This window comes from Martes martes (genome assembly GCF_963455335.1).
Source record: "Martes martes genome assembly, chromosome: 10".
NCBI classification, from domain to species: Eukaryota; Metazoa; Chordata; class Mammalia; order Carnivora; family Mustelidae; genus Martes; species Martes martes.
In genome coordinates this window covers 90,274,081-90,286,195 of record NC_137898.1, presented here as the reverse complement: position 1 = coordinate 90,286,195, position 12,115 = coordinate 90,274,081, and the positions used below count along the sequence as shown (strand labels likewise).

Genomic DNA, 12,115 nt, shown 5'->3' with positions numbered 1-12,115 from the left:
TTCCTTGAAGACTTTTCCCACCCATTAGGAAAGATATCCTCCTAATAACGATGTCTCTTCCTAAAAAGTGCCTAGAAAACTCACTGGGAAGAAACTGATTGGCCAGGCCAGGGTCATTTGTCCATTCCCAGACCAAGAGCCATGATGAAACCACACAGAACTGATTCCCTGATGGGCAAGTGGAAGGAAAGTGTGCCAGCCATCCAAAGAGATTGCTCAAGTTCTGGTCCAAGATGGTGAGGTGGAAAGATGTTGATCCCACAATCTCACCAAATCTACACCTATTTATAGGGCAATTCCTCCTGAGGAAGAGCTGAAAGGTGCCTGAACAGCTTCTACACAAAAGCAGTAGGGAGAACACATAGAAAATGGTAAGGGAGACAAAGACAGAGTAAGGAAGGGAGTCCCCAATACTTACATTGTGAACTGCACTGGGATGTATAGTATTGAGGGACAGGAGCAGATTCTCTGTCCTGGAGCATGGGAAAAAAAGCTGCAGTTTAAAAGAGCAACTATAATTTAAAATATTCAGCCTTAGATTCCACCAAATTGTGGGGGAGCTGCTGGAACTCTTTTGGGGTCCACAGTTTGTACTCCCTTCACTGTGATAACACCAGTGGGAGCAGGGTCTCAGCACCATCACCACCTCAGTGAGCCCCGCCTTGGCTCCAGTGTTCTGGGGAACAGAAAAAACACAGAACCAAAAAACTGCAGTTTAAAAAGTCAACTAGGATATGAAGGGACTAGCCCTAGAAGCCTGCCAAAGGCAGGTGAGCTGCTGGAACTCTCTCTGGGTTGAAGTGGTTAGCAAGTGCCATTGTTTACATTGCCCCCCACCTTGCGAGAGTGGCTAGGAGCATGTTCCAGGTGCCCTAGCTGGCCCACTGCCTCAGTGAGCCCCAGTTCCTCAACCCACATCAGCCCAAGCTATCCCACCAAGGAGTCCCCAGGGTGGCATACACTGAGACATACCTGGTCAACATTCCCTATAGCTCCAGCTACAATGCCAAGTGGACACAGGTACAAAGAACCTCATAACACTCTAGGCCCTATTTTGGCTTTAGATGGCTTGCTAGAGCATCCCCAGCACAGAGTACTCCAGGGCATCCTAGCTCATACAACTTCGGGTTCAGCAACCCTTTGAAGATGCCCTCTGTGTGGTGTGCTCCAAGATCCCCCAGCTTACATTCTAACTTCAACTCCAACCACCTGGCCAGGGTACCCTGCACTGAACACTGAACAGGCCAGGGACATCCTGGCCTGTGCCCACTCAGTGACAGTCCTGCTACGGTGCCCCCCCTGTGTTGAGCACCTTGGGACTCCCGGGCCTGAGCCCCATCTAAGTTTAAGCCACCCTATCAGGGCACTTTCTGTGCAAGAGCCCCAGGACCTCTTTCCTTGTATTCACTTCACCTTCATCTATCCCAACCTGGCTCACTTTGAGCAGAGAGACCAGAGATTGCCTTGGCCCACTTTAGCTTTAGCTACTCTGTCAGGGTGCTCTCTGCACAGAGAGCTCCAGGAACACCCCCAGCCATGCCTACTTCAGTTCTGGTCATCCTGGAGTGCCCTGTAATCACCAGCCTGTGCCAGATACAGCTCAACAGTCAGCCAAAATCACCAAGCACACATAGTCTATACAGAGGATTACAGTGCGTGAGACCATTTCTTTAAGTATAGAAGTAGCTGCTTCACCCCATTCAATGAAACAAATGCAAAAAGACAGAGAGAAAGAAGCACAGAACTATTTGAAGAAATAATAGCTGAAAGCTTCCCTAACCTGGCGGAGGAAACCGACATCAGGATCGGGAAGCAGAGAGAGCCCCAATTAATATGAACCCAAAGAGGTCTACATGAAAGTACATAATAATTAAAATATTAAAATTTAAAGGCAAAGAGAGACTCTTAGAAGTAGTGAGAGAGAAGCAAAAAATTACAAGAGAAACCCCGTAACACTACCGGCTGAATTTTCGGCAGAAACTCTGCAGGCAGGAAGACAGAGGCATGATATATTCAAGAGCTGAATGAAAAAAACCCTGTAGCTGAGAACACTCTAGCCAGCAAGACTGTCATTTAGAATTAAGAGAGATAAAGGGTTTCCCAAACAAAAGTGAAAGGAGTTCATCATCCCTAAGCCAGTTTTAAAAAAAACATGTTAAAAGGACTTCTTTGGGTAGAAAAGAAAAGGCTGTAATTAGAAGTAAGGAAATTATGAATAAGAAGTTGTAAAATATGGGACACCTGGGTGGCTCAGTCGGTTGAGCCACTGTCTTTGGCTCAGGTCATGATCCCAGGGATGGAGTCCCACAATGAGTTCCTTGCTCAGCAAGGAGCCTGCTTCTCCCTCTGCCTCTACCTGCTGCTCTGCCTGCTTGTGTGCTCTCTCTCTCTCTCTCTCTCTCTGACAAATAAATAAATAAATAAAATATTTTTTAAAAAAGGTTGTAAAATATGACAACCTATACATAAAACTTGGTCTGGGGGAGTAAAATAAAAGTTCTTTTAGAAAAAGTAAAACAACAAAAAAAGATTAATGAATGGTAAATTTCTTACGAAAAGCAAATAGTGAACTTATACAAACTTACTTAGAAAATGAGAAAAGAGAATCAACTTCAGGAAAAGTAAAGCCAACAAATTATAGAGTACTTAGCAACCTAAAGGAAGAGGTTAGGGAAAGCAAGTAAGAATGAAGCAAGTAAGAATAGACATAAAAAGAGAGTTATGTTGGAAATTAAATAATTATAAGAATACCACTCGATTTCTTAACATAGGTAAGAATAATGATTAGCAGAATGTATACATGTACAAATGAGATGAAACAACCAGGTAAGTATGCACTGATCAAGAAAGTCTTATATACAAAGAAAATTAAACTATGTTGGAACAAAAGAATAAAAAGAAAGACAAGAGCTCGTCAGGCTCTTACAGATTCCAGGGAAAACTTATTGGTAATATGCATCCTCAAGGCAGTGGTTCTTCCTGTGAAGCTCTTACCGACTGTGACCCAGCACCCTGATCTGTTTTTTAAGCAAGCTGCTTACAAAGACACGGGAGCCAACGCGTGTGTTAGACGTTACAGCAGGGCTTTCAGTGTTCCATTGGGTTAATGCACAGCAACTCTGTGAAGCAGATATTACTGTTTCCACTTTAAGGAAAAGATTGGAGGAGATGAGATGAGAAAATTGAGGATCATGGAATTGAAGCTGATAAGTGGAATTAGACTCAAATCCAGGTCTTCTGATCTTAAGTGTTAAATTCTGTTATACCACTATGCCATATTGCTTCTTTCTGAGATGATGACGATGATAATTCATAGAAATCAAGGCCAAGATGACTGTGCCTGTAATTCCAGTTAGAAAACACTGAAATTTGTAGGAACGCAGATTCAAGTTTCTGTGTCCTTAATCTCTGTGCTGTGAAGTTAGGCTTTCATTTTTAATATCAGCTTAGGCAACTTATCAATAAATTAGGAAATCTCCTGATAGCCATCAAATTCTCAATATAGACCCACATAATTCCGACATTTGTACCCTAGACCGATTCCATTCACATCAGAAATGACCATATAAAACGAGAGCCGCATTCAAGATGGCTTTTCAGGGAGAGCGCCTTGGAAAAGTAGATGGCTGCCTCCTTCCAGCCCTGCTTTCTCCCTCCCCAAAGTGACACCGGAAGTCAGAGCTGTACTCCACACCCCAGGTGTATGGAGGGCAGGCCGGATTCCTCCCTCCCCTGGGGGCAGGGCTCTTCCCAGCATAGGAGTGTGTGAGATCACCCACCACACTGAGCCTCAGCTGAGGCAGGCCACAGCGGGCAGACGGCAGAACGGAGCAGAGGCTTTTGTTAAGTCCTGAACATTATTTCAGTGCTGCTCTTTAGATTTAAGCTCCTGCGGTTCTTTCCATAATAGCTGAGAGAAATAAAAAACACCGCCCCACACCCCCTTCCTCCCTCCTTCCCACACACCATACACACCTACCTCCTCCTCCTCACTGGGGCTTTCTGTCTGCCAGTCCTCTGGGCCTGGAGCACCACATGTGAACTGTTGTCCATCCCTCCTCCTGGGGCTGGAGGACTGCTGTCAGGGCTCAGATGGCATTTGGCCAGTGGGACAGGCAGGCCCCACAGTGACCTTCCTGGACCTACTGTCTGGTTCAGTGAGGTGACAGGTGTGCATGGGGACAGTTTGCTGAGAATCAATCCCCATTTGTACTAGCTCACTGCACACTGTGTAGAATCTTAAGCTGTCTGATGATGAAAGGTTTATGAAATGCCATTTTGGATGCCCTCTTCTCAGAAGTTAGAGACCTCCTCGGTTTTCCCCGTCCTTATTCCTCATCTACAAACAGAGAAATTATTTCTGTCGTAAATTTTTCTTACCTTCAAGGAGTGTGAAGGTGGGGGAACACCATTCTGCCTAAACTTTGAGGTCCCCCTCCCGACATTAATTTTGTCTTAAGACCATTTACCCTCCTTTGACCCTGGAACTGGGAAGTAAATGGTGCATAATGTGCATCTAGCTAATCTCAGAAGCAAATTGAGTCCTGCAGACACCTGATTGTAAGTACTTGCACCTCCTAATTCAGAGGAAGGAGCTGTGATTGTTGAGGAAGGGACGGCGATTTCAAAGTATCTTCTTCCAATCAGAGCTTCCCCCAATCAGAGCCTCTTTAGTCATTCCCTCACATCTAGTCACAGAAATCCCAAACACAGCCATAGGCCATCCCAACAGGAAAGCGCCAAGTTACCTGCTGTTTGGGTCAGTTACAACAATAGAGATTTCCAGCTCAAGGCCTGAAAGACTCTGAGACTAAAATGGAACAAGGAGAGGAAAAATTCTGACTTTTGATGAGACCCCTTTCATTAAGAGATGGGCCTGGTTGAACAAAACTCCTCTGTGTATAGACCACAATCAGCTTTCCAATCTGTAATTATATCAATGAGCCGTCAAATGACCCTACAGGCCTCGATAGGTGACATCGTGTTAAACCCCAGCACAAGGGAGAGGCGAAGATGGCTTCTCTAAGAAGGGGTTAACTGTGTGCTTTTGTGAAACATGAAGGCCATTGGGAAATTACTCTATGTGGTAAATTCAAGAACTGAAAGAGATATAGCTCTCTAGATAGTTTAGCATTTAGCAGCACTCAGAGCCCAAATTAGACTTTTGGTTTGGCATTCCCCGAGGATATATTTTGCCTTAGTAAATGCACAAAGTACAATTCTGAAACTATTCCCTGCCTCCCGGAATCATAGTCCTCAAACCCTGGTTGCTCCTCCCAATGGCACATGGAAGACCACATCAGTCTCGTTTGGTTAAACACTCGGTTGAGTGTTCCTGTCATGCGCCAGGAATGGTTACATTACCTGTGAGTAGAGATAACTAATTTGGATCAAACATTAGACTATATTTCACTTTTTTTTTTAATCTTTCAAAGATTTTATTGCAACACAGTGGGACAATATGGAAGATCTCAGGCAGGTCTCTAGAGCCCCAAATTTATGCAATGTATTTCCACCTCTAATTTTTAATTTATAGTTTCCTTTCCCTGCGATATTCTTCTCTCTGCCTTAGATTTAGTCCCTACCTCACTTTTAAGGTGTATCATGACTTTCACTATCTCCACAGAACTTTTAAAAACTATCAGAAAATCCCATCATCACTTCTTTGCATTCTGATAAAATTATGTGTACCAACCACTTGTTATTCAATTAACACTAAAGACAATATAAGGGTTTTCTTATAGTTCCTCTATTGATATACGTGTTTCATATAACTTGCAATCTCATAGGCTATTAAAATAGCAAAGACATCATATATAAGAATGATAGTAGCTTGGGTCCATCACAGTTTTTGGCATAGGAAGTATTTTAGAGGTTCATCCAAGAGGTAAATGCTTGGGCTCAAATTTTGGTTCCACTGTGTGCAAACTGTGTGAATGTGAACGTTTTCTCTGAGCCTCAATGTTCTCATCTGTAAAACGGGGATGCCAACAGGTGAAGACACTTCACAGGTGAGGATTTAGTGAGAAGAATGCATGCAAACATTGAGAATCATCCCTGACACAAAGCGAATGCTCAATAAATATCACCTAGAATTACTCACTTATTATTGTTGTCACACATCCAGATGATAATAAAAATTGGTCAATATACATTAACCGATTGCCATAGATTTATGGCAGTTTAGCGTGAGGACATTTACAAATGTTAGTGTCTCTGCCTCTCCGGGGAGGGACTAAAGACTCATCAATGACCCACTGTCTTTATCATCATTCTGGTGAACAGTGGGATGATGGTAAAAGGAAGCCCTCCTTCCTTCTGTACTGTACTGTTCACAGTTGCCACAGCCATTCCAAAGCATTTAATTGCACATGTCACTCTGCTGAGTCCCACACAAAGACTAGGAGAGAGATAAAATTCTTATCCACCGGGAGCTCACCATATCAAGGACATTTTGATGGACATGTGAATTAGAACATAGTGGCAGGGGGAAAAAAAAAAGCTGTGTTAGCATAAAACACCTTTAAAATGGAGAGATCCTAGAAATTATTCCAGTTTTCTAACTTTACAAATGAGAGGCCAAGGATCACAGAGGTAAAATGAGCTACCCACGGTCCTTCGGTTTGTATAAGCAAAGCTCAGCGCTCCTTCCATGCTGGGCTGCACACCTCCAGGGGGCCGCCGTTCCTCTTCACATACAACGCAGAGTGAATGCACCACTTAGACTTGCGCAGGATGGCAGACCTGTTCCCATTTTGCCTGTATGCTCTTAAATGTAAATGGACAAGAAGTACTTTTGTTCTACGCAGTTCAGGAATATATGCATTACCATTATTATAGGGGTTACAAGGAAATTTAGTAATTGGCTATGGAGATTTGGAAGAAATATTTTAAAAATGTATGTCGAGGCATCGTGATGGTATATATTTGTCAAAATCAGCTAGCAGAGTTTCTTTGAGGGGTTAAGTGTTCCAGAAGTTTATTCATATCCCATAACTTCCTTCCCATAAGAGGAAACCAAAAATTCACATTAACCTCCAGGTCCTTTAGAGTTAGAAATCCCTCTAGAAGTCATTATGCCCATTTGACTATTTCTGTCTGATTTTTTCTTTTTACCCGTCACCAATAAGATGAATGTCTGCAACTCTCTGAGGACATTTTATAACCATATACAAAATCCACACTCCAAAAGTCCTTCAGCCTATCTAACTTCAGTCTGTCTTGCTGCAGTTTAAGCCACAAGCACTTATATTACTCTTTTTAATGAATGTCAGCTGACTGAGGCATGGAGGATAAACTCCTTTCTTGTTCTCTCTTGGAGCGGGTTGACTGCAGCTCCCCAAAGACCTCAGACGCCTCATCCTTTTCCATGGTCTTGCATACACATGGATGGCTTTAGGAAATAAATTAAGTGAATGAAAAATAGAAGTAATACAGGTTTTCTGGACAGGAGTGGCAGCAGAAGAAAATAGAACGTTATTTATTATTTTCAAAGCAAATAAGTAAGAGGTTGATTGGGAAAAGGTGAAAAGATGAGAGAAGGGAATAAAAAAATCTGTCACTGAGTGATATTTTCATCAGAGAGGAAAATAGGTGCCAACAAATGAAATTTGACTCATCTTTGCAAGTTTCACTGAGCATGAAAATGTCCCTTTAAAATTTCCCGTAAGCCGTTGCTGGCTATGGGATTTTTCCAGTGCATAGGGAATCTGAGTTCAGGAGGCCAGGGAATGCCAGAAGGAAAGGGATTTTTTGATGCTTGGGGCTCTGAGACTGTCAGTTTAAAAAATGAAAGTAATATAGAAGGGGCAAAGTGGCATTTATCATCCCATCTCTCCAGGCTCCTGTCTCTTTAATCAGCTAGCCTGATTTGCCCAGTAAATGATTCCTGAGTGAGTGTGTGTGTGTGTGTGTGTGTGTGTGCCGGCGCGCGTGTGTTGTAGCTCTGTCAATCCTTGGATTAGAACCAATGATTGCAGCTTGTAGGAGGGCTGTCCAGGGCCAGATTGTACGATGTGTCTCAGTGCCAGAGTATGAGTAGAGATAATTACTGAGAAGTCACACTCTCTCACACCCTCGGCTTTCTTGTTGTGTCCTTCAGCAAAACAGTGGATTTAAATCTCCTTCCAACAGCTTGAGAGCAACGCAATCTGTCAGGAAAGAAAGAAAGAAAAAACCGAACCTGACAAAAAAGAAGAAAAAGAAGAAGAAAAAAAAATCATGAAAACCATCCAGGCAAAAATGCACAATTCTATCTCTTGGGCAATCTTCACGGGGCTGGCTGCTCTGTTTCTCTTTCAAGGTAAGAGCTTGCTATTGATTTGCCTACAGTAGACCCAGGAATCGTACAGTATGCTTTATATGATTCGCAGGCTCCCTGAGTCGGCTGTGCTGCACGGTTTGCAGGTGGAGGAGAGAGCGTTTAAACAGCATGGCTGGGACTTCATTCTCCCTACCAGGCTGTGAGAATATTGATTTGATTCTGGCTGCTACCGGAATGGGGGAATGTATATGCATAAGTAAAATGTGTCTGGCGCTCCTGTTAGGTGCGTGGCTATGTACTGGTCTCCCCGGCTTTATGTACATTCTTGCACACATACACAACAGAGCACACATATAAGCAGGGGAAAATTACAGATTCAGAGGGCAGCGGGGTTGCTAATGTGTTGCTTATGTTACTGGGAAGAAATTACAAGAGGAAACTTTAAATATCGGCCAGTAAACTTGCAAAGCTTCTAAAAGGAGCAACTGAAAAATGCAGGCTAGGAAGAATCAGGTAACTGTGCATCGTGTAAGATTCTGGTCAGAGACCCAGCTTGAAGGGATGAATCAATTTGCGGCAGTGGGGGACAACTGTATTAGTTTTTAATGGGTTTGGGGGTGTGTTTTTGGTGGGGGCAGCAGGTTTGGGGGAGGATAACAAGCTGATAAAAGGCAGTGGGAACACTCAGGGGGATCTGAAATTCAGGAAAGATTTTTCAAGTTGAAGAGAGAGAGGCAAGAAGAGCCGAATGCTAATTTTGTTTGTTTTTTTGGGGTGGGGGAGCCAAGGACTGGGGCGGCCATGGAGGGTGGGCTTGGTCTCTGGCCCAAGGCACCCTTTGATGTTGGTTGTGCTGTGTTGGGGTGCATTTGGAATCTGCTTCAACCTTGAGTCCATTTGCTGCACCGTGTGGCCCCACGCTCTGTCCTAGCTCTGACGTTCCAGCCGCGGTATCGTCTGCTCACCTGCTTGCTCTCACCCACCCGTCCCCCGGAGGGTCTGACTTGCCTTTTTCATGTTAAAGGTGCTTAAACTCATAGGGATTGAGACAGGCAGAGAAACTTTCCCCGGGTGGTCCAGCCGAGCTCACAGACAGGATCCCATGCGGAAGCTCAGTTCTGTGCCTTGTATTCCCAGAGGAAAGTTCAGTCTCACAGGGCGAAAAAGGATGGGGAATTCCACCCATCTCATTCTCTTCTACCGCAGTATGGAGTTCTCAGGGTCTTGTCTGTCCCCACCTCTGGTCCTGCTGACCCCCCTCTGAGGGTAGGCTTTGGGGGCTGCCTCTGTCCCTTTGACATGGGCTGCAGTGGCTACCATACAGACCCACACGAGGTGGGCAGAGAGGACCAGGCTGGGAAGAGTCAAACGCGTGTGTACCCTCAGCTGGGGCTCAAAGAGGAAGGCAAGGAACGCTGGAGGGATGGGAGTCCAATGACAAGGAAGTTCACAGTGGTGGATTTTGCAGGGATATCCTTGATGCTGCACTCAGCCTCAGAGAGGCACTGGCCTCAGTATCTCTCTTCTCTCCTATGGGACCATTGGTGCGTGTAAGAGTAAAGGAGCCAACTTGGAGGCATCCTTGACTGACTCCTCTTACGTAATATGGAGCAGCAATGGTGCGTGTGCGCATGTAATGTGTATGCATGTGTGTGCAGGGCAGGGTGCTCACCCCTCCTGTTCTTGGTACTTAGGGGCTCACCTGAGAAGAGCAGAGCTCCAACACTAGCAGTGGGGAAACTGAGTTCAGGGACAGGCTTCTATGATGCTTGCAGCAGAAATGAAAACTAAGTAGAAGAAGGTAGAGTGAAAGGTCAGAGGAAGGGAAAAGGAAGGTCCCAAGTCCCCAATAATTTCCATCTGTCCGCAGGTCCATGTCTCGTCTATCTATACATCAAACTGGAGACAATGGCCAAACTTCCACCAGCAACAGCCCTCTTGGCAGCACGCCAGGAGCCCCAGGGCCATACTGAATTTACATATAAATTAGCATACGTGATTTTTTTTTCCCCCTTCAGAAATAAATGCATGGAAGCATAATATTTGCTCATACTTTGAATCATCCCTAAATAGACGAGTACAAAGTTGTGGTACAAAACTCTCCGGGGTGAAATCTGATTCTGTGGTCTTGTTTCTAGCTTGGTGGGGGGATAGGGGTGACAGGGCTATCTTAGACCTCCTCACATTCTGCCAAATTCGACTTTCCTTGGGAGAATAATGGTCTTATTTGTGCTACCCACCTTGAGCCAGCTCTGAATAGGCTTCAATGTGTCATAATAAAACTGGCTGCTCAATTTTAAGGAAGAATAACCCCCAAAGCCCCCACACCACTTGCCATTTGGACTGGCAAAGGTGATGTCTGTTTTCTCTCTCGGGGGATGGAGGCTGGAGTCTGCCAGCTATCTCTTATCAAACTTGCAGAATTACTGAGGCAGCCCGGGTCTTGCCTGCAATAATCCACCCCTATTGCATTGACCCAGTGGGACTAGTTAGAATGCAGTACACATTCCAAGGCAATTTTTTCTTCTCTGTTTTTGTTTTAAGCTGGCTCTTCCTGGAGCTGCTACTTCCTGGGTTTCTTGCCTTCTTAAAAAAGGTGTCCAGGGGTAGTGGCCGATTATGGACCCCTTTCTGACCCTCTCCTCCCCCCAACCCCACCAGCAACCATGATCCAGCTTAGAGGGGGAGGGAATTTCCAAGGGAATCAGCACTGATTAGTGATGGGCAGGAGGGAGGGGGTGATTAGCGCCCTGGGGCTCCGGCCCTAAGAAGCACTGCACTGGGGTTGATTAACTCGCAGCTCTTCTTTCCTAGGAACAGGAGCTAGGGAAGCTGGATTAGGCGGCTGTCCTTTTCAGCACACCCGCCCACCTTCTGCCACTGAGAGGCTCTGAAAGGAATGGCTGGTAGTGCTGCAGCCCTTCTCCTTCTAGAAACCCGACCCTTTCTCCTTCGAAGGATTAATGCTCCCTTTAACACCTTCCAATGAGCCTGGCTAGATTCCTGTCTTACCTTTCAAATTTTCTCATCTCCTCACGTCCCACATCAACTTATATCTGCCCACTTGAGACACAAACAGGCAGAGCAGAAGGGAAAGGACCGTGGGGGCTAAGTTCACGCTCTCCTTCACTCGGCGCTGACGACATGGACACTGTTCAGCTGGGCAGATCCGCCAACTTCCTGCCACTCACAGGAAATGTTTGGGTGCCAGCAGCAGCCTGAGTTGGGTGTTGCTTTAGGGATGTGAGGGAGGCAGATGAGGCCATAACAATGTTTACCGGGAAAGTGAAAAATTGGTGTGGGATGATGGGACCCTGGACCTGATGTAAGCACCATGGATACTTGCAAGCATGACACCCCCCCCCCCAAAAAAAAAGCAAACTCTGGGCAAAGAGACAGAGGAGCCTCACAAAGTAAACCCTGGCTGCCATGCTTGCTGCTGCCAACCCGGGGCAAGTTAGAGGCAAGGAGTGCACAGTGCAGCAAATGCAGCATACCTTCATCCTTCATACTCAGTGACAGTCTTCTGAGCATTTGATCAAGGGTGCCTGGAGAGTCCCAGCACAGGCCAGCAGGTCTTGCTGCATAAAGACCATTCTTGGGATTGCAGCTTTAGTGACCAGGTGCCAAGCCTCGTCCTGGTTCTGGTTCTTCCTTTGTGGCATTTTAAAAGCCGAATATAACCCCAATAATGTCTTCTTATGAGCTGGATGCCTAGCCCCTGACTTCTGTTGTCTCTCAGTAAGCCTCTCCCATAATGCTGGTATTAGAGGTGTTCAACTGTGTCCTTGAAGAGATGGTCTCTCCTGCGTCCCTCTCAGGTGCTCCGTTCTGGAATGTCTGGGTTCTGTC

At 45.3% G+C, this 12,115-nt stretch overlaps 1 protein-coding gene across 4 annotated transcripts in view; it reads left to right on the top strand.

Moving 5' to 3' along the window:
- Window positions 1-8,220: 8,220 nt before the first annotated feature.
- NTM (neurotrimin) overlaps window positions 8,221-12,115 on the top strand; it is a gene marked incomplete at both ends in the record, with an annotated part of 921,401 nt that continues 917,506 nt past the window's right edge. For all 4 annotated transcript variants that reach the window (XM_080816924.1, XM_080816926.1, XM_080816923.1 and 1 more), the window contains one exon: window positions 8,221-8,302. In XM_080816924.1, the coding sequence (XP_080673050.1) occupies window positions 8,221-8,302 (82 nt within the window). The remainder of the gene's footprint in view (window positions 8,303-12,115) is intronic.